This window comes from Ramularia collo-cygni (assembly GCF_900074925.1).
Source record: "Ramularia collo-cygni strain URUG2 genome assembly, contig: RCC_scaffold04, whole genome shotgun sequence".
Classification (NCBI taxonomy): Eukaryota; Fungi; Ascomycota; class Dothideomycetes; order Mycosphaerellales; family Mycosphaerellaceae; genus Ramularia; species Ramularia collo-cygni.
Window position 1 is genome coordinate 1,107,289 of NW_019716258.1, and position 23,989 is coordinate 1,131,277.

At 53.5% G+C, this 23,989-nt stretch overlaps 9 protein-coding genes; 6 read left to right on the forward strand and 3 right to left on the reverse strand.

Moving 5' to 3' along the window:
• Positions 1-2,127: 2,127 nt before the first annotated feature.
• Positions 2,128-3,229, forward strand: RCC_03538 (related to Y.lipolytica GPR1 protein and Fun34p; the record flags this gene model as incomplete). XM_023768824.1 has 4 exons in its annotated part: positions 2,128-2,218; positions 2,274-2,587; positions 2,642-2,828; positions 2,880-3,229. The coding sequence occupies 4 exons, from the start codon at positions 2,128-2,130 to the stop codon at positions 3,227-3,229; spliced, it is 942 nt and encodes a 313-aa protein (XP_023624592.1).
• Positions 3,230-3,987: 758 nt separating this feature from the next.
• Positions 3,988-4,774, forward strand: RCC_03539 (related to GTT1-glutathione S-transferase; the record flags this gene model as incomplete). XM_023768825.1 has 3 exons in its annotated part: positions 3,988-4,169; positions 4,235-4,282; positions 4,339-4,774. 3 exons carry the CDS (start codon positions 3,988-3,990, stop codon positions 4,772-4,774), a joined length of 666 nt encoding a protein of 221 aa, XP_023624593.1.
• A 684-nt stretch (positions 4,775-5,458) lies between these two features.
• RCC_03540 (uncharacterized protein) lies at positions 5,459-5,840 on the reverse strand (the record flags this gene model as incomplete). XM_023768826.1 has 3 exons in its annotated part: positions 5,459-5,692; positions 5,743-5,766; positions 5,817-5,840. The coding sequence occupies 3 exons, from the start codon at positions 5,838-5,840 to the stop codon at positions 5,459-5,461; spliced, it is 282 nt and encodes a 93-aa protein (XP_023624594.1).
• Positions 5,841-6,068: 228 nt separating this feature from the next.
• On the forward strand, positions 6,069-7,648 carry RCC_03541 (uncharacterized protein; the record flags this gene model as incomplete). XM_023768827.1 has 4 exons in its annotated part: positions 6,069-6,269; positions 6,325-6,489; positions 6,549-7,340; positions 7,472-7,648. The coding sequence occupies 4 exons, from the start codon at positions 6,069-6,071 to the stop codon at positions 7,646-7,648; spliced, it is 1,335 nt and encodes a 444-aa protein (XP_023624595.1).
• Positions 7,649-8,204: 556 nt separating this feature from the next.
• Positions 8,205-9,268, forward strand: RCC_03542 (uncharacterized protein; the record flags this gene model as incomplete). XM_023768828.1 has 2 exons in its annotated part: positions 8,205-8,354; positions 8,405-9,268. The coding sequence occupies 2 exons, from the start codon at positions 8,205-8,207 to the stop codon at positions 9,266-9,268; spliced, it is 1,014 nt and encodes a 337-aa protein (XP_023624596.1).
• An 867-nt stretch (positions 9,269-10,135) lies between these two features.
• On the forward strand, positions 10,136-10,862 carry RCC_03543 (uncharacterized protein; the record flags this gene model as incomplete). XM_023768829.1 has 2 exons in its annotated part: positions 10,136-10,454; positions 10,516-10,862. 2 exons carry the CDS (start codon positions 10,136-10,138, stop codon positions 10,860-10,862), a joined length of 666 nt encoding a protein of 221 aa, XP_023624597.1.
• Positions 10,863-11,607: 745 nt separating this feature from the next.
• RCC_03544 (probable galactose-1-phosphate uridylyltransferase) lies at positions 11,608-13,004 on the forward strand (the record flags this gene model as incomplete). XM_023768830.1 has 4 exons in its annotated part: positions 11,608-11,844; positions 11,914-12,049; positions 12,105-12,734; positions 12,784-13,004. 4 exons carry the CDS (start codon positions 11,608-11,610, stop codon positions 13,002-13,004), a joined length of 1,224 nt encoding a protein of 407 aa, XP_023624598.1.
• A 565-nt stretch (positions 13,005-13,569) lies between these two features.
• RCC_03545 (uncharacterized protein) lies at positions 13,570-20,040 on the reverse strand (the record flags this gene model as incomplete). The annotated part of the gene is made up of 1 exon (XM_023768831.1): positions 13,570-20,040. One exon carries the CDS (start codon positions 20,038-20,040, stop codon positions 13,570-13,572), a length of 6,471 nt encoding a protein of 2,156 aa, XP_023624599.1.
• A 1,793-nt stretch (positions 20,041-21,833) lies between these two features.
• On the reverse strand, positions 21,834-23,739 carry RCC_03546 (uncharacterized protein; the record flags this gene model as incomplete). XM_023768832.1 has 4 exons in its annotated part: positions 21,834-22,955; positions 23,015-23,226; positions 23,276-23,288; positions 23,350-23,739. The coding sequence occupies 4 exons, from the start codon at positions 23,737-23,739 to the stop codon at positions 21,834-21,836; spliced, it is 1,737 nt and encodes a 578-aa protein (XP_023624600.1).
• Positions 23,740-23,989: the final 250 nt, after the last annotated feature.

Sequence of the window (23,989 nt, forward strand, 5' to 3'; positions counted from 1 at the left end):
CTGGCTTCGTAACAAGACTTGATCAACGAGGATTCGGCGTCGCTGCCACGACTCCTTCTGCCCAGAGCAGAGCAGCGTACACCCGGCTCAACACACATACACGTTGTGTCATACCCCGATACTCGTCAACCAGCGTTTGCGAAACCGCCCTGTGGAACAAATCTCCAAGACCTTCATCTGCGACGCAGAGCCATGTTAATCTAGATGTACCTCGAATGTACCTTTTGAGATTACATTGACGAGGTTCTGAGAAGCTTGAATCGTTGTAGGTACCAATGTACCCAACGCTCAATGAACCACCATCGCGCGATCACAATAACCCGGGAACATCAAGTCATGCTTGACCATCCACATTGTTGCAGGTCRGCAAACGGCTACGGACGAGGAATCAGTGTGCCCTTCGTAGCTGGGGCCCAGGGCGTTACACTGAAGCAGGCGTGGATGAGATATCTCATGGTCTATGTTGTCCGCATTGGATTGCAGAAGCAAGCGTTGTTTTCCACACCATTATTGGCATCTCTTCGCTCCCGTCGAGCGGAAAGGTGTTGGCAAATCACTCTTTGCATCGCAAGATTGGCGTGCCACTCAAACGCCACTGTTACGGTTGGGTTGTCGACAAACGAAGGACACCGGATGTTGACCATTCTGGRGTCAGCTTGTTATTTCGCATGGTATGTTCTGTGCGCAGTTCCCGAATCAGCCTTTTGTCCCAAAGAGGAGATATTGAGGTTCGGGCACTTTTCCGCGAATCTTTTATTACGGACATATCTCGCCCGCAAGGAACTACTCCTCCGAGGACACTAGTCAATCTTGTAGCATGGCTGGTCGCGCGGAACTCGTTTGCAGGCCAGAAGTGCCCAACTACTCAAGGCTTCTTTGCTCCACAAGCGGCAAATCCAATTCATCCTTCGCATGGCTTGCGCGGCGCGCCGGACAAATCGCAAAGTGACGAACACCATCGCAATGTGACGACCACCATCGCTATTTKCGCACAGTATTCGCCAAAGATGTGCCCTCGGTTAACAGAATGGTGATCCACGAAGATCAACAACTCCCACCAAACATCTCCGCATGGTGATCGGTCTGCCATCGGCAACAGGCACGGCTACAAGATGTGGGACAACTGCGGCAAATGCGTCAAACACGTCGGATCACACATGCAGAGCCTTGTAAGCTGCAATTGTAGGACCCCGGTCGATGCAGTCATCTAGATGCCCGAGCTGAAACCCAGTTCAAAAGTTACCACTTTCGCTCGAGAGATTCTCGCAAGGCCGACTTGTCAATGATGGCGACTTGTGTCTACGAGGCTGGCATCGAAGCCCTGGGCTGAAGCAGAACCACATCATCAAATCTGTGTAACTTTTGACTCGCCGACGACGGACAGAAAGACAATTTGCCACCGATCTTCGGACTCTGGGGACGCCGTTTGGTTTCCCCAGAAGCGTTTCGCGGGGAAGGGCGCTAGCCATCCTTTAACCCCAGAATCCACAAACGCCTGTGCATCCGTCTGTCCGGTACACAACCGCGACAGTTCTCCTGTTCGCACAGCGTTGTCACACGAGCGGGATGGGATGATCGCACGATCTCTACCTGCCACGACGGAGTTCTCGTGCCTGCCCTGTTTGCTGCTCATATTACTTGAGCACTGAGTGTCAGCCAACAAGGTTCTACGTGCACCATGGCATCGGCGGTCCAGTAGTCCGGGCTGTTCGCTCGTCTGGAGCTAAGGGAAAAAGCTTCGGCATGCTCCAACCAACGGTGACCACGAACGGTTGGAACGCTACACCTCTTTTGRAAGCTACCAGGGCACATCATCACATGCACGCGGCGAGCGGGCGTCAGGTGGACGCGAGGCGAACGAGCTCTGTTGCTTCGGCGTTCGAATTTGGCGTCCTGGAGACGATCTCCTTTCTCCCAGGGCCAAAGCGCAACGCATGGTAAACTGCTAGGCAAGTCTCGGTCATGGTGCGGAGCTGCGATGATCTGTGCTTGACGGCAATCATAAGATGGAAGCTCGCCCCTGTCCTAAGATTGCTTCGTCTGCATCTGTAGTCTGCTGTGTCGTTGTAGCAGAACTCTTAGCACTTGGTCGCTCGGGCCTTCCATCAGCCATTGGAACCAACTGCCATGTCTTCTCAGACCGCCAACAATTACCAGACAACGCAGAACAACACCAACCTATCCCCCGACGGACCTCTTGAGAAGGATTACGGTAACGGTAAGCAAGAGCAATAATCGCATTGAGTACAACAAAGCTAAGTGCAACTCTCAAGGCTACCACCTCGACAACAACATGGACGCCGATACCGCTCTGAGGAAGATTCAGACTTCTGGAAGCATCTCCATCTCACCGGAGTTGTTCGAGAAGATCTATCTTTCTCCCCAGAACAAGGTTGCTGGTGACCTTCGCAAGACCTTTGGTARCCCCACACCATTGGCCCTCGTTGGTTTCTTGCTCTGCCTCTCCCCCCTCTCGTGTATCTTGATGGGATTCCGAGGTGCAGGACCCATTGGAAACGGATCTTCTGGCATTGGCTCTTACTTCTTCTTCGGTGGTCTTTTGATGATTTTGGGCGCTCTTGGAGAGGTGAGCATACTGTTGGCTTCGGCTACTTCGGGCCATTCACTGACACCTACCCAGTTCATCCTCGGAAACACGTTCCCATTCATCGTCTTCGCCTCCTTTGGTGCTTTCTGGCTCACGTTCGCTGCCACTCTCCAGCCCTTCTATTCGGCGTTCGAGAACTACATTGGCACTTCGGTGGGCGGCTCAGCCACTGAAATGAGCAAGACTGGGTTGGACTCCCGTCCATTCAACGCCTCCTTCGGTTCGTGATATAGACTCATACGCACCACGATTTATCACTGACGTCGTCTAGCATTCTTCCTCGTCTTCATGGCCGTGTTGTGCTTCCTCTACATGATCCTCGCCCTCCGAACCAACTTGGTCTTCTTCCTGATCTTCCTCTTCCTCGTTCCAGCCTTTGGTCTCCTCGCAAACGCCTTCTTCATGCAAGCAGACAACTACGCTACTACCACGGCCGCTGTCGCTACACAGCTTCAAGCTGCTGGTGCATGTGCTTTTGTGGTCAGCATGCTGGGATGGTAMATCTGGTTTGCGATCATGTTGGCTTCTCTGGACTTCCCCTTCCAGCTCCCAGTTGTCGACTTGTCGCGATTCGTCAAGGGTGCTTCCGAGAAGGCGAAGCATGGAGCGCACGAGGCTTGATTGTGTTGAGAACGAGTTGATGACCCAGATGCCCTGGACGATATCTAATGCATGGTACCAAGTGCTATTTCATAGCAGAACAGAATGCAATGAATAGTCAAAAATTCAATTAATACTACTTTACTTCTGCTCCATGTACCGTCCTGGCCTGCCAGGGATGTCTTTTCCAGCCCAAAAGTGAAAAGCAAAGGGATCAGCGATGCTGTACTTTCAGGCGCGCGTAAATGAGAGCTTCGACGCGCTCTTCCCGAGCCCCCAGCAGTTCCGAAGCCGCATGGAGAATTCCTCGTTGATAGCGTCTTCCACGGAGGACGACCCCGAATCGAACGTCACTTTCTCTTGCATTCCCCGCCTCAGGTGTGCGCAAGACCCTGCCACTCGTTCCGATCGTCGAGTCAATGGCATCGAAGAGTCATTGCGGGGCTGGCTCCACACGACATAAAGGGAACGCCCACGCTCACATGTGCACGCCACACATCCCAGAACCGTGGACTCCGCTTTCGCCTCTGCGGTATAGATCGACACCGACGAGCGGGGATGAGCTCTGTGATCGCCATGTGTCAAGAGAGCTATAGCTGTGGGGTTTCGCCCCGCCTGAAACTTCCATTGAATCGCCACAGAGACTGTGGAATTTCGTGGGAGAATATGCGAAGTGCCGTTCGTTGCGGACAATGGAGTGTGAGTGGTGTTTGTAGTTCTCTTTCTCCTAGCTTTTGAGCAGTCGAGCATATCTGTATGGTACAACGAGCTCTTTCAAAATGTCTTCTTCTTCGAGCATCAAACTTCATTTTCTCCAAGCCTCACGTTGCATTCGAACGGCTTGGCAGCTTCAAGAGCTTGGTCTCCCTTATGATTTTACGTTCAGTGAGWGGATCAATGGAACGGGGCCTGCTCCACCAGAGTTCAAACAGGCCGGAGGTGGACTAGGAAAGTTTCCTACGTTAGTAGAGACGGTATAAAAAGCTGTTGAAGGTGGTGGGGATGACTGACTTGAGCACCATGTAGGCTAGAAGATGGAGGCAAGTTCTACTACGAGAGTGGGAGCATTTGCGAGTACGTCCTCAAGTCTCCTTCCTCCACATCGTGCATCATACTCAAGAGCATTCCAGGTACCTCGAGGACAGATACGACACTCAACACCGACTTCTCCCCGCGCCCGGCGATCCAAAGCGCTACGAGATCTTGCAATGGGTCCACKCAGCAGAGGCTACCTTCATGCTCCACGGTCTCGCGATTCTCTACACCAGGTGGTTTCAGAAAGACGGCGACCCGAAGAAGACGGAGGAAGGGCTCAGCCCGAACATGATCAAAGACCTCGATTATCTCGAGGCAGAGCTGAGTAAAGGCAATGGGAAATTCATCGTTGGAGATAGTCTCACAGTTGCGGATATAATGATGGAGTTCTCGGCTGATTTTGTTCTTGTTCGTGAGTTGGGGACCAAAGGAAAGAGTTGGCCGAAGATCAATGAGTGGCTGAAGAACTGCCATGAAATAAAGACATACCAGGAGGCTGTGCAGAAGACTGGATACACATTAGATCGTTGAAGGATATGAGGAGAAAGTAACAGATGAACAGGATACAGTGGCAGTACGATGTGATCCTTTGATAGTTACGGGAATGCAATGGTCTGCCTTGTGGCGAGATGGAATAGATCGCGTACCGATCCAATTCATACAATGCGGTCGCGCGTTGGAAGAGGGCGAGTACGCTGGAACGTGGCCCAATTCGAACCGAATCTCTGATCCTAGGCGCGGCAACGAGTTTGCATGAACAGCTTTTCGTGTCAGTTCTTGGTTGCAGTCCTTTGTCTTCCAGGCACAGGAGATATCGATGCATCGAATTCCATGACCGGAACGCTGAGCAAGCCATGCCAGGATCTCTTGTTCTTTGCGCTGACTTGATATTTGGTCGAAGCACTTTGCAAGACGATGTGCTACGAATTCGCCTCCCTATCGGTTCCCAGAAAGAAAGGACGAGAGTAGACTTCACCAACGACGCTAACCTGCGATGCGGGCGGAGACGCTGCCGGCGACGACCGGCCGTGCTGCTACTCTCGCATCTCTCATGAGTTGAACGCAGATATTCAAGAACGCAAGGCCATCGTCGCTGACAGAGAAGCTCAGTTCATCAGTCAATGGGTCCGCAAGCCATATCTGGGCCAGGAAGCAAGCTCGTAGCGATTCGCGTGATGTCTGCGCGAATGTCAAGTGGTAAGGAACCTCACAACACTAGAGGTCTCTCAGAACTTTGGCAACGGCCTCACGAGCGTGTTGTAACTCCTTGTCGATGCCATCCTGGTGAGCGACCTTTACAGTCCCGTGTAGATTGAGCAGATCCTTGGCCCGATTTAGGTCCTGGTCGTTGTTATCATCGCTTGCAGCGGCCGTTGAACCCTCAGCTCCCATGGTTGCATCTGGCTTTGGAGGTCTGGCTGAGACGAGCGCAAGGGCTGCCTCCGCATCCTGATGAAGTTAGAAACGGCGTAGAATGCTTGTCAATGTGTTCTACTCACGCAGATGCTCAGGGTTGTCATATCCTATTGACAAGGTCAGGGGCATTCATGACAGCGATGCGTGCGTTACTCACGGATAGGAACTCAGCGACCCTCATGATGATGAATGTGGGTAGTGTGCTGATGTAGGTAGTAGCGTGGGTAGARCTGTGGTGATGTCGAGCAACTCGGTCCGGCCGAGCTAGGGTGGGCTGGAGCTCCCCCGTGGACAAAACACGCCCGCTTCCCAATTCCACCTCCACCTTCTCTCCCTCACTTGCACAGCCATTGGATCTGGTCCACGACATTGTCATCGCCATCGCCATCGCTCCGCAGAGCTCGAAACCATGTCGGTCAAACTTAAGACCGCCGCGGATGCACGCGCTAYGCGTACAGTCTTTCCGCCAGAGTTCAAGCAGAAAGTGAACATGGACAAGGTCAAGCTGCCGCTCATCAAAGTCTGGGTGCAGAACGAGGTCGCACGAATCCTCGGCAGCGATGACGACGTGGTCATTGGCATGATCATGGGCATGCTCGAGGATAAGTCTGTAAGTGGCTGTTCTACACCAGGAGGAAGAAAACATCTCACTGACCGTGATACAGCCCAACATCAAGCAACTACAGACCGATGTCTCCGGCTTCTTGGACAAGGACGCGGCGCCATTCTGTCTCTCGCTGTGGAAATTGTGCTTGAGTGCTCAGGAAGACCCGAATGGCGTTCCGAGAGAGCTGCTGGACGCGAAGACAGAGGAGCTCAAGCAGGAGAGGGTGGGTTGGAATATCGATGCTAGTGGGCACAGAAACAGTATGGCTAACACAGTCTTTAGCTGGCTGAGGAGACAGCTCGACGTGAAGCCCTTCTCCGCCAAGATGAAGACCGTGAGCGCGATCGCGAAATGGACCGCATCAGAGAGCGAGAGCGGGGTCAGAGAGGACGCGGTGGTGGCATAGGATATCGTGGCCGTGATCGCGACCGCGACCGCTATCGCGATGACCGTGATCGCGATTATGACCGCTCGTACGACCGCCGTCCACCTGTACCAAGATACTCCAGATCTCCACCACCACCAAGAAGACGCGACGGACCCAGACGTACCGACAGCTATATGCCGTCGAACAGAGGCCGCCACGATGACGAGCCGAGACGCCACCGTCGCTCTCCATCTTACGGTCGATCGCTAGCGAGATCTCGGTCTCCTCCAAGAAGGCTTCAACGCCGCAACACCAGCTCAGACCTCTCTCGTTCGTCGCCGCCGCGCAGAAACAGAGTTGGGAGCGATGATATCGACAGACCCTCCCGTCAAGATGATCGCCAAACACTACGCTCACAATCACCTAGGATGTATCGCCAGAGGTCGCCAGACTACAACAACGCGCGTCGCCGATCACCACCACGCTCGCGTTCGCCAGCCCGTAGGGACCGGCGAGGTTCGACACGCACGCGCTCACCGCCGCACGAAGGCAGAAGGGCATCCGTTTCGCATGATCTCATCTATCGCACCGACCGCACGTCAAACTCGCACCGTTTGCAAGCTCCAAGCCAGGACAGCTCTCCGTACGGTGACAGTCGACACGCCTCGGATGCGAAGTCGACCGATGGTGGTGCTGCTGTCAACGAGGTGGGTCATGAAGACTAACCACTCACACATGCCCTTCTCCAGCCTGCACACGAGATAGCATAATTTACTTTTGTCACGACTGACCTTTCGATTCACTCTTTCCTTTCTTCTTTCACAGCTAACATATGCAGAAATTCATCAAGGAGAGAAACAAGGGAGTACCAGTAGCACTTGCAAGATTCCGCGAGGGTCTCGCTGCGACGAGGATGGAGCGCGCAGTACAGGAGCGTCAAGATGCGGAGAGGATGGAGCGCGCGCGGCGAGTCCAGCTGGATCGTCAGCGCCGCAACATGTACGAGCAGAGGTAAGCAAGTTTTTCCCCTTCATTATCACCATCCCACGGCGTGAAGACGGACGGGCAGGCAGGCAGACAGGGAGATTGGGAATGAGAACAGGGAAAGGCGTTGTGATCAGTGAACAGAGGGGAGGCAATGTTGGTGTGCGGAAAACAAGGATGGTGGGGTCTAGTAAGTACTGCACGGAAGTGAGGGTAAGTGTCACTGGGTGCTGCGGACATGAGTCTGACTTCGAAAACGACTGGATTATGGAGCGAAGGCCGCAAGCGTGGGCAGCTTCACACGCGCAGCCGTTACGGAGAGTGGCCTAGATCTCTTTACGCTGTTCAAGGCATGGAAAGGTGGTCATCTGCAGAACGCGAATGGCAATGGCGTAACTCAGTGTAAGTACACAAAAATCGACCTCTCTCGGCGTAGTGGTGTCTCTTTCCTGCTTGACTTGACTGGCAGTCTTGCTCAAGCCGCCCCTTCCTCACTGTTCCCTCGTCATCATCGCTCTCCCTTCGGTTCGATCTGTCCTAGCTTTCACTTCTCGACAACGACCCTCAGTCTATACCACAGCAAAGCAATGGCAACGMAAGAACAATTCCGGGACTATGGCAAGCTCGTCGTGGAGCGGATGAGTCTCCTCAAGACTGTTGTGCAGGCCAAAAGGAAGCACCGCGAGGCCGTGCAGGCAGTGAGGGACATTGACGCGAAGATGCACGCGATCGAGACGGTTTGTCAGACGTTTGTCATGCACAGCTTCACTCTCCTAACGCTTCCTAGTCGCATTCGAAGATTCCGCCGACCCGCATGGCGGTTGGAGAACAAAGAGCTGAAGAGCACAGGACTGAGAAGCCTCCAGAGGCAGAGGACAGACCTCAAGAGGATCCAACCCTACCAGACGGAGATGAACAGCTGCCCATAGCAGAACGGGTTTCCACATCGCTCCATCGAGGCCAAGCCGACACCACGACACCGATGGCTGCTCGGCCTGGCCTCTGTGCATATACCGGTCCGCGACGTGAACCTATCAGGTCACATGATCACATTGAAGTAAATGGCCAGGAACCGAAACTCAGCTCCGACTACACCATGATAGTGTGGCTTGATGGTGGATGGTTTGAGATCTGGTGTCATATCTGCGGCGCCAATGCTAGTAGCTGTGTAACCAGCCCAGACCACCTCCAGGATATTGCGGGCTTGACTACACACTTGGCCGCAATGCATGGCGGATTCAACGTGGCAAACTCTGTCGCCAAGAATTGGACTCGTGCAGACGCCCTCGCTACTTGTGGGAAGTATTTCTTGGGCAAAGAAGATCTACGGGCCTTGTGTAGGTGGGAACTCACCACAAACAAGGTCACTGCTTCTGGCCGACCGGTTCCCGATGTGAAGAAGCGACACAACGCGCCTTTGCCGCCTCTGCCCGATGTACCGTCACAGGTTCTCTCCTCTAGCACTATGCGCGCTACTACTCCGATCCTTGGCAAGCGTCAGAGATTGGAAAACGACACCGGCCGTGACGGCGAGGACGAAGCCGACAATATGAACATAGCATCTAAATCCAGCATGGGCTGGGCTACGGCTGCCGTACGGACGAGCTCCGAGAAGATACAATACTACGATGGATCCGAAGATGATTTCTAGACGCTGGCTAGAAGCACCCGCTTCCGTGGGAGTGAGCGTGAGTATCCTCCTGTTGCGGTCAAAGATTCTCTTGAGTCTCTGCTGATTCCTACTTATTAAGTGACCGCGCTCTTTCCTACAATTCCGCATGTGAAAGGACAACAGCAAAGTATCAAGTTGTCATCCTACCGACGGCAAGGCGGGAAGCACCACGACCAGGCGCCAACAGGTCACCAATACGATGAGTAGGCCATGCTGTATTCTCACCTTGTCTATCCTCCTTCGTGCGCTTATCGTTGCGGGGAAGGAAATCTGCGATTATGGATAGTTAAATTGTAGACATTGCCTACTAGGCTTCCATGCCGAGACTCTGGTTCTATCCTTCATGCAAGAAGACGCAAAATAATGCAGAATTAAAGCAAGATCAATCATTTAGGCAGCCTTGATGGTCTGAATCATCGGTATAGCAAGCACAAAGTTAGCAATCACCTCCTCTACGCCTTGTTTCCACCACTAAATACTTGCTCCCTATTACTGTACACTGATTTCGTCGCATCTAAATGCGGAGCAGATATCTTGGGAATCTGAGCTATCGCGGAGCATTAGGAGCGGTCATCGACCAATGAAGTCGCATACGATCAAGTCTGATTAACGAGCATGTTCAACAAACGTAGGTCTCGCATCATTTGCTATTGCTTCCAGGAGGATGCGGGTCCCTTAGTGCTTTTAGTTTCGAGAAGGGACGCTCTGACGATCGGCAAAGTGGTATGAGGATCCTCATACTAGACGGCAAAGTGGCATGAGCAAAGCAGCATTAAGTCGTAGCGGCAGTCTCCCTCACACATTTTTATCTCCCATCCAAATATCTTCTGGGCCCTCTGCTTCGACATGCGGCTTCTTTCCCTCCTTTCGCTCACACTAGTAGCCAGCGCTGCCTCGATAGGAGAGCGCGCAAATTGTGATATACATGCCAGCACTGCAGAGTTCGCAACATCGAGGAGAGCACTGGTGGATGCTAGACTCGTACCTGAGACACCAGCCCAGTTCCAACCCACGGGCAGCAATGTCAACTTGATCCCAAGTTTCAACCCGACAGCCCTGCTCAACGTGACTTATGGTCAAAAAATTGTGAGACTCGGCAACTCGTTTTCGACTCTGGAGACTGTACAAGCCCCATCAATTACTTTTACTGCAGAACAGGGACATGGTGCGTACACGGCCTCCATCGATCCTGCAAATATAAGATTCAGCTGACGGTCGTTCTCCAGACCCATTCACAACCAAATACACAATTATCATGGCAGATCCAGATGCTCCGGACCCGGCTCTTCCGATTCTAGGCAGCGCCCTACACGAAATCATCTCAGATGCTCAACCTGAGTGCGTGACGAGCCAAATGCGTAAGGAGGTAGCTTCGTACAAGTCTCCGACGCCACTGGGACTTCCTCCTCACCGATACACATTCCTTGTCTATCGTCAGCCAGCTGGCTATGTTCCGCCAGCAGAGAATCAAGCTCTGCTGTTTAATGTTACGCAGTATGCTACTGAGCATGGGCTGCAGGGCCCTGTTGCTGGGAACTTTTTTCGCGAGGGATTGGGAAATCTTCTTGACTAGGACCTGATAGAATATGTATCGAGGGRAATGGCAGAGGTTGAGTAGATTCATCTTGAGGGCAGTGTGTGGGAAGACTCCATCTTGCTTGTCTTTAATGCCTTGATTGTATGAAACTTGTTGAGGGCGAATTCAAAGATACGGTATATAGAAGGACAGGGGTAGAGAATAATGTATCATGTGAGTTGTCTCGTTTCGCTCTAGGTGAAGTACTCGCATTCCTCGCTATTGTTTGAAGGCATGTTCCAGCTAATGCAGTCGTCCGATGCAGATCACAGGACAGCTGCGCAATCCACATGGCTTCGTATCCTGAATGCCGGGTCTCGTCGAGGAACCGCTTTTTCCTTCAACGCACCGAACATGGGTGAGACGGCATAAATGCGTGGTGGAGGTCCGTACCGGATGAGGCCGGACGGGAAGTGGAGGAGACTAGAACTACGCAGGTGGAGGGGCTCTCATGAACAACGTCCTTCCGCCAATCATCACGTTGAGAAAGATCCCAATCATTCACGCATCTCGACGGGCCAGATTGCCCACTCGGAGGACGGTAGTCTCGAGGAGCCAAGCGAGAGAGCGTGGTTGAAGTCGGCGGATATATTGCTCAAGGCGTGCCTGTCCGCCAGAGTAACCCTGGTACGGTAGCTTCTCAGTGATTGACTTGTCAGTACAGCGAGCAACCACGTTCCTGTTCTTGACTCACTTCCTTTTCCCCTGCCACTTCACCTCTCTCCTCTCTTTTTCCTCCAGCATGCACCAAGTCCAATCCAACAACGACCTACCTGACTCCCTTCCACCAGCTCGATCCACTTCACACCGCGACATGCCCACCATGCAGGACGAAGACATTCTCAACGACATCTCGCACCGACGCTTCAACCAACTACGAGGCTCGTGGGTGCTGGTCTCACCACACCGGACCAAGCGACCGTGGCAGGGCCAGAAAGAGGAGCCCAGCAAGAACGTTCTGCCTCACTACGACCCCTCGGTACGTGCTTTACGTTTGGCATATGCAAGAGCATGGATATCAGGATCACAATGCTGATTCATGTAACAGTGCTATCTATGCCCCGGCAACAAGCGAGCCCAAGGCGAGATCAATCCAAAGTACGAGAGCACCTTCGTTTTCGTAAACGATTACTCGGCAGTGAAGGAGGAGCAGGCAGAATATACTCCGCCCAAGGGCAATGGCAGTAAGATACTGGCGTTCAGTGAAGTGAGCAATGAGCTGGATTAACGCTCTCCCAGCGCTCGCTTCCCGGTTACTACGTGCTGAGGGCACCACTGGCAAGTGCTACGTGATCACCTTTTCTCCCGAACACAACATCACACTCGCCGACATGCCGCCCGCATCAATAATGCCGGTGATTGATACCWGGACGAAGATCTACACCTCACACCTCGACCAACGGTCACCACTGCTCAGAGCAGCAGGATCACTAGCGAATAGCAATGGCGCAATCGAGCCAAAGCAGCAATTCCGATACATGCAGATATTCGAGAACAAGGGTAGCGCTATGGGCTGCTCGAATCCCCACCCTCACGGCCAGGTCTGGGCAACAACATCCCTACCCGAAGAACCGAGTCTGGAGCTCCACAACTTGCAGCAATATCGCAAAGACAATGCTGGCTCACACATGCTCGTCGATTACGCCAAGCTAGAAAGTGAGCAAGGCGAGCGAACCGTATTTGAGAACAGTAGTTTCTGGGCTGGATGTCCATGGTGGGCGACTTGGCCATTCGAAATCATGGTCATTGCMAAATCTCACAGACGTGCGCTTGTAGATTTCAGCCAAGAGGAGAAAGAGGATCTGGCAGAGGTGATTGCTGAGGTCACACGGAGATACGACAACCTGTTTGAGACTAGCTTTCCTTACAGTGAGTTTCATCTTTTTGGACTGTGAGAATGTAGCTGACAACTTCCCAGGCATGGGTATCCACCAGGCTCCTCTCACAGGAACGGACGAGGAGATTGAGTCCTCACACTTCCACATCCACTTTTMCCCGCCTCTATTACGGAGCGCCACCGTGCGGAAGTTCTTGGTTGGCTACGAGATGATGGCCGAGCCGCAGCGTGATATCACGCCAGAGCAAGCCGCAAAGCGACTGCGGGATTGCGTAGGTGAGCTGTATCGGAGAAAGCTTTGAGGATGGGGATGAGCGTTGAGAGACACGATGAAACTTTCATGGTACGATTTGCATGCTCTCAGGTGCGGGCAGTTAGAGTCACGGCATAGCGTAACGCGACCACGATCGACATTTACTCACCTTATCGACTCTCGGTTGAGACTGAAGCTTGGAACGTTTGGACCAGGAATCTCAATACTGTACAATGTCGAGAGGTAGGTACAACATCCAAAGTCATGCTTTCCATCCCAAGCGCCCGCCGCTGAAATACTGACATCAAGTAAAAAACAAAAGAAATCCCTCATTAAGACTCCACTGCGACAACGACTGGTCCTCCAGCCTTTTGCCAGTCGTCCAAAGCCTCTGCCGTTTCCATCACTTCTTTGTGATCTTTCTCCTCTTCCTTCTTCTCCTTTTCGTCTTGCTCTGRGCGAACAGATATATTAGATGATTCGAGATCGCCTTGAAGGCATGTGACTCGGGCTTGGACGAGCCGCCAAGAAGACGCCTCGCTCTCCCTCTCCGAGAGCGACGCGGTGTTTGTTTGCAGGATACATGTGCATGTGTGAGACTGCGGTGTGAAGGTTTACTTACTACCACCAAGCATGCCACCAACCACCGGGATCGACGACAAAGCGCTGCCACCCTTCTTCTTGTTGTCCTTCTTCTTGTCGTCGATGAGACCGAAAGAGGCGAGGAGCTTGTTGATTCCGAGGCCGCCGAGGAGACCATTGACCAGACCACCAAGTCCTAGTCCGTTGAGGAGTTGTCCGACAAGGCCGAGCACACCGGCGAGCAGGAGACCGACGGCTGCGAGAATCTGGAACAGAGGCTGGGTCATCAAGCCCCAGAGCGGGTTGAGCTTCTTCTTGGCGTGTGGCATGTTGTTGAGCTTCTTCTTGGCGTCGTCGATTGTGGTGACGACCGTGCTGGTGAGCTCCTTGAGCGTCTCTGCGAGACGGAATTCCTCGGGAGTCGCCTCACCTGTGCCAGCGCGACCCTTGGCTTGAGCTGCGATCTTGCCGTCAGGATCAAGGCCACGCAGAGAGCCATTGCACTCCTGCAGAATGCGACCACCCTCCTCAATCAAAGGCTTGACTTTGTTGACAAGCTCCTCTTCATCGAGCTCATCCTTGGGTGTGTTGTCGGCCTTCTCCATGTGCTCCTTGATCTGCTTGCAGATGGGTTGCATCTTCTCGAGAGTCTGCGTGCAGATGCTGGCCATCTTGCCGGYGATCTCGCGCTCCTCCTCACGCTTACGGGCTWCTTCGAGTTCCTCCTCGGTGGGGCCCTCATATTCGTCCTCGGCGATGWTCTCGATGAGTGTGACTTCACCGATCTTGTTGCCCTCCACGTCGACGACATTGCCAGCGTCATCAATCTCTTGACCGACGCAGTGGCCAAGATCACCCATGGTCAGCTTACCCAGCAAGTCGCCATTCTCATCGCGCACCTCTCCCTCCTTGTTGACACGCATGCCAGACATGGGGCTGACACGCTTCTCCTTCTCCTCCGGCTCCCACCTCTCAGCCTTGCCAATGCGGTTACCATTCTTGTCGAGGATGTCACCGTCCTCGTCAACAGTGCGACCAAGAAGCTTCTTGATGTCACCCTCGATAACACGACCGACAATATCGCCAGCTGCGGTGGTGACAGTGCCGTCTTTGTTGATTTCGAGATCATCGAAGCCAGCAAATGGGCCTTCCTCGCCACCAGCACCGAGAGCAAGCTCTGCGCGTCCGATGACATTGCCAGCGTTGTCCCAGATCTGACCCTCACCATCAACCTTCTTGCCGATCATAACATTGGGATCTCCCTCAACAACACGACCAATGACCTGGCCGCTGCCATCGACAGCGTATCCGGCCTTGTTGATGGTGGTACCAGCAAGAGCTGACAAGTCCTGGGGCACTTCGTCTTCTTCAGACCATGGCTCGGCATGTCCCTTGACGTTGCCATACTTGTCGATTATGTCTCCATCCTCGTCGACATGGAGTCCGACCAGCTTCTTGGCGTTGCCTTCAGTGATCTGACCAACAGTGTTGCCATCAGCATCCTCGACGAAACCATCCTTAACGACACGGAGTCCCTCTAGACCTGCGAATGGTCCTTCTGGGCGGGCGACTCTCTCGTTTTCTGGCAAGACCTCGCACTTGCCAACGACTTTGCCAGTGTCTCCGTAGATGTATCCGTTTTCGTCACACTTCCGGCCAGCAAGCTCTGACACATTGCCTTCGACGAGACGCCCAAAGGGAATTCCCTTATCGTCGACGACATAGCCTTGCTTGTTGAGGTACTTGCCATCGAGCGCGCTGTTGTCAAGAGGAGTCTCGTCCTCTTCGACAATCGGCTCAGCGTGACCCTTGGTGTTTCCAAACTTGTCGATGATATCGCCGTCGTCGTCGACCGCCATTCCGATCAGGCGTTTGGGATCGCCCTCCGTAATCTCACCAACGACATTGCCATTCTCATCCTCCACTTTGCCCTCCTTCACAACGCGGAGACCCTCGAGACCTGCGAAAGGACCCTCAGGACGAGCAACGCGCTCGTTGTCTGGGATGGGTTCACATCTGCCGACGATCTTTCCTGTATCGCCGTGGATGTAGCCTTGCTCGTCGCATTTACGTCCAGCAAGTTCAGAAGCAGTGCCTTCAACGAGACGTCCGAATGGAGTTCCGTCAGAGTCGACTGCAAAGCCTTGCTTGTTGAGGGTGAGTCCGTCCAAGATGGAGTAATYGATATCAGCCTCATCTGGAAGAGGCTCTGCGTGGCCCTTGACATTGCCGAATTTGTCGATGATGTCGCCATCCTCATCCACTCGCATTCCAAGAAGACGCTTTGGATCACCTTCGACAATCTCGCCAACCACGTTGTCGTTGATGTCTTCGACCTTGCCCTCCTTCACGACATGAAGGCCTTCGAGTCCTGAGAAAGCACCTTCAGGTCTGCGGACACGCTCATCCTCGGGGAGAGGCTCACAGCGTCCAACGATCTTTCCAGTGTCGTTGTAAATCAGACCCTTTTCATCCGTCTTGCGGCCAGCCAACTCGGCGGCATTGCCTTCGATGATCTTGCCGAAAGGCACACCACTCTCATTCACGACGAATCCTTGCTTGTTCAAGGTGAGACCCTCAAGAACGGAGAAGTCGACTGGATCCTCCTCGGGGAGAGGTTCGGCATGGCCTTTCACATTGCCGTACTTGTCGACAATGTCTCCGTCTTCATCAACGGTCAGTCCAATCAAGCGCTTCGCATTGCCCTCGACAATTTCGCCGACAACGTTTCCGTCCTCGTCAGCGACCTTGCCGCCTTCGACAACGCGCAAGTCATCGAGACCAGCAAAGGGGCCCTCAGGCTTGGCCTCGCGCTCATTCTCAGGAATCAGTTCGACCTTGCCTACAACAGCTCCAGTGTCATTCCAGAACTGGCCCTTGTCGTCAAGCTTGCGACCCGCGAGCTCCTTGGCGTTGCCCTCTACCAATCGAGCGACTGGAATACTCTCATCCCCGATGACGAGACCTTGCTTGGTGACGGTCTTGCCCTGGAGGAATGAAAGGTCGGGAGCTTCCTCGGTGACCTCTTCTTCATCCTCTGGGACGTAGCGCTCGGCGTGGCCGACGACAGAGCCCTTCTTGTCAATGATGTCGCCGTCTTCGTCGACAACACGGCCGATGAGCTTCTTCGCATCGCCCTCGGTCACGTAGCCGACGGTGTTGCCGTTGTCATCCTGAACCCAGCCGTCTTCAACCACGTGAAGGCCCTCAAGGCCAGCAAATGTAGCCTCCTGCTCGGGATCTTCCTGTGGTACGGTCTGAGCACGACCAATAACGTGGCCTTTGTTGTCCCAGAACTGGCCTTCGGAATCGGCGGTCAGGCCTGACTWGGAGAGCTTCTTCGYATCGCCTTCGACGAGTTCACCTGCAATGGCTCCATTAGAGTCAATGAGCTTGCCGGCTTTGTTGACCGTGAGGCCTTCCAGGGTGGAGAGTGGGGGAAGCTGAGGTCCATCATCTTCAGCTGCCTCCTCTTCCGCTGGTGCTTCCTCCTCCTCAGCGGCTGCCTCAGCCTCTTCTTCTGGCTCAGATACTGGCAAAGTGCGGACAGTACCGAGGACATTGYCTGAGTCATCGAGAACCTCGCCCTTGCTGTTGATCTTCTTTCCAGCGATCTGGGCAAGGTCGCCGCTGGTGAGCTCACCGATAGGCTCGCCGTCCTCGTTGAGAACCTGTCCCTTCTTGTTGACCTTCAAGCCCTCAAGAACAGACACGGCCGGTGCCTCTGGCTCTGGCTCTGATTGTTCGACCTCCTGGGGCAATGTTCGCACATGGCCAATGACGTTGCCATCTTTGTCAAGCACTTCGCCGATTTCGTTGATCTTCTTGCCTGCACATTGCGACAGTTCGCCAGCGGTGAGCTCACCGATTGGCTCACCTTCCTCGTCAAGAACCTGGCCCTTCTTGTTGACTTTGAGTCCGTCCAAGATGGAGAGCGAGGGCTCTTCCATGACTGGCTCTGCATCCTCTGCAGCCTCCTCAACATCAGAGGTAGCTTCATCTGCAGCTTCGTCCGCCACATCCTTTGCGTCCTCGGTCGCATCTTCGGTGGCATCTTCGGTGGCGTCATCGGCGGCATCTTCTCCCTCTTCGGGCAATTCGCCCAGCTCTGCGAGAAGCTCGTGAGTGGCTTCCTCTGCAGCATCGCCCGGTGTGACACGAACATGGCCGACCAGGTTGTTCTTTTTGTCGAAGACCTCGCCTTTGTCGTTGACTTTGCCACCAACGCAAGCCGCAAGATCGCCATCAATAAGCTCACCAATCTCTTCCCCATCATCGTTGAAGATCTTGCCCTTCTTGTTGACCTTCTTGCCGTCAAGAATCCGGAAGTCAAGCGCGGAGTGAAGGCCAGCAAGCTTCTCTGCCACGCCATCCGCAAGTTCGGTCTTGCCGATGACGTTGCCCTCTTCGTCGAGAACATTGCCTTCTTCGTCGACCTGAAGAGTGTTGGGATCAACTTCGCCTTCCGCAATCTTTTGCCGAAGGGTCTCGTCTTCAATGCCACCAAGAATGTTGCCTTCATCGTCAAGAATGTCGCCAGCCTCGTTCAGCTCCTTGCCCTGGAGAGCCTCGATACCGGGGAGCTGGTCTTCGATCTCTGTCGGTGCAGCATCAGGTACCTCGTCTGCAGCATCTTGAGCATCTTCGGTGGCGTCCTCAACCTGACCCTGTGCGTCTTCTGCGGCTTCTGAGGCATCTGGAACCGCCGCCTTTGCCGGCGGCGCGGCTTCGTAGACACCCTGCTCGACAAGCTCCTCAGTGTCTTCATGGATCTCAGCGTGTCCAATGACGTTTCCTTTCTTGTCGACAAACTCGCCCTGAGCGTTGAGAGTAGCGTGCTGGAGCTCCTCGGGGTCGCCATCGACTACTCTGCCAACGGTATTGCCGTCGTCATCGTAGATGAGGCCGTCGATCTGGCAAGACAGCCCTTCAAGGATCGACACAGCGGGAAGGTTGTAAGCTTCCTCAACATCCTCCTCGGCATCCTCAACGCCGTTGGCAAGCTGATCCTCACCATCGTCAAATTGACTGATGAAGTCTTCAGCACCCTCAGGCAGCTCCTCGCCCTTCTCTTGCGCCTCTTGAAGCTGCTTCTTGACTTGCTCGGGTAGGAGTTCTACTCGGCCCACCAGATCACCATCATCGTCGAGGATCTCGCCCTCATCCCCAATCGGGTAGCCAGCAAGATCTTCTGCGTCGCCCTCGGCGAGCTGGCCGACCGCATTGCCTTCACTGTCGTATACATTCCCATCTTCATCAACTTCCAGACCTTTGAGTACGGAAAGATCCACGGGAAGACCCTCAGGAACTTTGACTTCACCAGGGACGGCACTGGTAGCATCATCTGTGTGAGGAAGCTCCTCGCCAGTTGCTTGCTCGGTGGTTTCCTTGGCTTGATCCTTCACGCCGTTGGTCGCCTCCTGGGCTTGATCCTGGACGCCATTGGTAGCCTCATCCTTCGCCTGACCAGCCTGATCAGCGACATCTTCTCCGGCTTCTCTGACGTTGTCACCAGCATCGCTGACTGCATCTTCAGCTTGCYCGGCAGTGTTTGAAACGGCCTCGCCAGCTTGGGCAGCAGCACCTTCGGCCGTGTTACCAGCCTCGTCAGCTGCACCCTTGGCAGTCTCGGTCACGCCACCAGTGGCATCGTCTTCCGATTCATCTTCATCACCGGCTTCGTCCGTACCCTCAGTACCCTCGCCGGCGACCTTCTTTCCCTCCTCGGTACCCTCCTCGACAGTGTCGGCAGCATCAGCGGTAGCTTCCTCGGCACCATTCTTGACATCAGTAGGTGCCTCCTTCGTCGCGCCGGCTGGGTCCTTCGATGCTTTACCAACAATACCAGTCGCCTTGCCTGCCAGGCCTTGAGCGCCGCTCAGGAGGCCTTTGGTAGGCTTGCCGTCCTTGGCCTTTGATTGCAATTTCGGTGGCTGCTGTTGCTCGCTCTCATCATCGGCTGATTGAACAGTATCTCCAGCCTTCTCTGTTGTGTCGTCGGCAATGTCTTCGGCTTCGCTTTCGGCTCCGCCAAAAATCTCTTTGCTCTGAGATTCTGCGCCCTCGACAGCGTCGTCGTCGTCTTTGATTGGTTCTGGTGCGGCGGACTGGAGGCCATCCTGCGACTTCTGGCCAGCTTCAGTGACTTTGCTCATGGGAGCTTCATCGTCGTCGTCTTCATCGTCTTCATCGTCATCGTTGGCCGTGACATTCTGCGCGGGCTCAGGCTGTTTCTGTGCAACATCACTGGCAGCGTCTTTGGCTTGATCTTTCGTGGCGCCGATACTCTCCTCAGACTTCTCGCCGGCTGCTGGCCGGGACGGTAGCTTTGGAGCTTTTGATGTTGGCGTCTTGGTTTGTGAAGGTTTTGGTGTGGATGGCGCTGGCTTCGCGGAAGACGCCGTTTGACCCAACTTTTGAGGAGTCTGTCCTGGACGCCGAGAGATCTTTGTAGGGGTCTTGGGCGCAGAACTCTGCGTTCCAGCAGCAGGTGATGGTGCCATTGCGGGAGGTAAAGTGTACTTGAGTGGGGTGCTACTTCCGGAGCTCTGTCGCGACGGGGGCGATGTTCTTGTCGGGGTAGGAGGAAAGGAGTAGTATGCGTATCGATCAGTCATGCGACGATTAAAGAGATTACAGCAAGAAGAGGTTTGAAAGATCAACGAAAAGTGTGGCTGAGAGCAGGTCCTACCAGTGTTATAGCAGATGGTTCATGGGCGAATAAATGGCAGGGAAACATCCTGCTGGCGCTACACACCAAGATCCATAGTCGTTCGAACGCGCACAGATGACGTACGAAGAGCACAGAAAACATGGTGAGCTCGCGCCTCATGTGGCCAGTGATGAATGTCAAGTAGCACAGAGCAGGTTGTGCCGGGTCGAATGCCGCCACAGAGCACTCGGATGGGTTGATTGGCACTGATTGCAAGGTGTCAAACGAGTGGAGTGATCTCATCTTGCTTTGCTTTCCATTGCAGGACCGACAGCGTCGCGTAAAGCGCGTCTACCGGGGCGCGAGCCCGTGAGAACGATGCAAGCGAAGTTCGCGATGTGTTTCAACAATAGGCTGCTTCCAGGAATGCTGTACAGACGGCCGCAGCCGCGTGGAGCCGTTACCGCGTGGTGTGGCGAGTATCCGTTTAAAATCAAGGACATGTCAGATCCACCACAAGCGATAAAGTGGGTAGGATTGGGATGACAGGGATTGTGCGTCGGTGGTGGTCACCACATTGTGCAGATGTCCGACAGGTGACGGCCGTCTCGCCAGTCAATGATGCGCATTCGATGCTGAGTAYCCGATGCGGACCGATGCATATCATCCGCGCAGCGGCTGCGTGTCTGGTTGTGAGCACACGGAAGACCTCGAGTTTGGAGTAGTAGCGTGAGACGTGAGGTCTCTTCACAACTTCGTGGCCTAATTGACTTTGGCTAGCTTTTGATTTTTAGTAAGCGCAGTTTTTGGCGGAGGCGTAGGGGAAACGTGAAACGATACGGAGTAACTTACCACTCTTGGGTCGTCGGATCTGTATCCACCGGGTTGTACAAGAACTGGTTCAACGATTGTGTCATCACTGCTATGCCATTCCCGACTGTGTGACCGCTGAGGAAGACCTGCATCCTGACGCAGAATCTGCGGGCCTTCTGATGTCAGGTACTCGGGCTTCCCTGCAAACCTCCAAACTCGACCAGTTCATCTCTTAATGGATCGCAACTGTGGCTGAAGAAGTGCATGCCATTGGGATTTGTGCAGCGTGAAGATGTTTCGCAAAGAGGGCGCCTCGTTAGGTCTCGACTCCGAGCAACGCGGGCGAGCGCAAATGCAGGTCGGATATCAATCGAGGCCGGGACTTGCAGCCGCAGCCGTCAACCAGATGGACCACGGATTTACAGAGGCTTGGATTTTGTGGGCTCATCGCCGCGAGCAAAAGTCTGATATGTTAGTGAGATAGTGTTGTGCAATCCACTGAGGGGACTACGATTCGATGMCGACGCCGTGGCACTACCCCAACCCTAACCCTGTTCGCACCCCATCAGACATGCGTTGTTCACCCACGGTAAGACTGATAATTCTAGACTGCCACACATCATGAAGTGAGCAGGAACGTATTGTTGTGTTGTTATATTGGTACGGCTTTCATCCATGCATGGGGTAGGTACACTGGACCTTACATCGATAACCCATCCAAAGGTCTCCCAACATTCGTGAGCTTCTTGTCTGTACGGAGACCCGACCAACGCTACGAGATGGTATCATTCGCTAAATACTGCACAAAACAGATCTTGAGGTGCATCCTCCCTACTGTGGTCTCTCCCGTACTAGAGGCTCACCTTCCGGAATCACAGCAGCACTCTCGGCCTCCTCGTCCACCTTGTCATTGAACCCCAACTTCTTCTTAAGCCTGTAACTTGTACTCATCCTCCGCCTAGCACTCTCCTCTTTCTGAAGAACCTCCCTTTCCCTCTGTGCACTCTTGCTCATATCCCTCTTGGCCTCCTCCCTCTTCCTTGCCTCCTCCGGATTGAGCATATCCTTAGTCTTTTGACCCATACTTTGAGCTCGCTTCTTGACTCGAATGTAGCCCTCAAGACCCAAGATCACCGCATACGAACGGGAAACATTCAAATGCGATAGATCAGCTCCCGCCGCCTTTAAGGATTTCAGAAACTCCCGAAAGTTGCGTACTGGCGGTGCATAGTGTCCGCTGAGCGGTGAGATCTTCCTAATCTGGCCACGTTTGATCTTGATCAAGCCTGCTGCGCTCACACGAGCACCTTTCAGAAAGGAGGAATGCTGGAAAGCACCCGACTGTTTGATGCCGATGTACAGTCGAAAACTGGTGTCCGCCACGAATATCCAGGTATTCTTCTTGGTTGTCTTGCGCAGCAAATGATTCATAAGAGAGTCCACAGACACATGATTCAATTTCGAAAAGCCTTTGGCGTTGTGGAACTCCTCGTTGACGTATTTGGTGGAATCTTCAACACTGCCGGTGCTGATTCCGCTGGAGATGGAGGAAGCATCTGACGTTTCCGCCTTTGAAGGCTCCTGCTTCTCCCCCGTGGTGACTTCCCTCCAAGTTGGCACATTTTCTTGCTCGGGCACGATGCCCTTGATGCTGTCCTTGAAATATGGCGATGTTGTAATAGGTTTCCCATCTTTGACCCAGCAGAAGCGGCCTTGAGCATCGATTCGGACCTGATACAGTGCCCGCTCCTCGCGTGAGAGATATCGCACTTGTTCTGTGTCCAGGCGTTTTCGAGGGCGGTCTTCCAGATCCAGATTCTTGCCTGCTCCATAATCCAGCCAGAAGAAGTAGTTTTCAGTTGTGTCACTCTTCATCCACTCTTGATGGTATCTCCGAAGATTGCTGCCATATCTGTGTTTCAGATCAACCATCTCGAGGAAATATTCCAAACCCTACAATGACTGTCAGTCCACCACGATCGAGACTCTACCAACACCAGACAAAAGCCCACCATGGTCTTTGCATATTTTTCCCTCTGTGACTTTTGTTGCCGTTTGATCTCAGCATCCTCACCTCCTTCATCGTCGCTAGTGTCATCACTCCCAGCTCTGAGCGCAWCGGCACCGGCCTGACTCCAACGTTTGCGAACTCTTTGAGTCGAACTGTCAGTACGGTTAAACTTTTCAGATCTCGACTTTGGCTGAATGACGTTTCCATATTGCGCTGCATTTCAATCAGCATCTCTTCATCCTCACACTGTGACAACGCTCACCGTCCTTCAAAGCCTGCATCGAAATCATTAGCAAACCGCATTGCACAAAGATCGATGCGGCAATCGATACAAACCTCCATCCACCTACGATCGGCATCTAATCCAAAGCCTTTCAATGCCCTACGATCCCGATGCCCTCTATAATTCCGCTGAATGACCTCCGCAGCATGAGTTCTCTCATCATCTTCTTCGCTCGTATGTCGCCGCTGATCGCGAATGGCCTTTTCTCTCTGGTTCTGCTTTCTCTCAATTTCTCGCAAAGCTTCCGCACTGGGGAGTTGGAACGGATCCTTGGCATTCTCCAAGGTGTCGGCCATTAAGAGTGACTGAAACGGATCCTGGAAGTTTGTGGCTCGTACACGCGCGATTCGAGCTGCCTTTCTGTCGTACCCCGCAACAAGGATTTCGGCTGTAGGAGGTACTTTCAGCACTTTCAGCTGCGGCGGTGGTTGGTAGTACGTCATTGGCTGGATGGGTGGTCTTAAAATCAAGATTAGGCTTACGTAGAGACACGCGTCTGACGCGAGTGAAGTGTGGAAGAGATCCACCAGATGATGAAGTGTGAGCCATATATATCGGACACCTTTTGCATACGGCGATATTCACCATAATATGCTTCAATGCCAGCTTTAGTCTTCTTGTGATCATCACTGAGAATGGAGTCAGAGTTGGCTCAAAACATTAATTCTTTCATGGTATCGTAAAACATGCCAA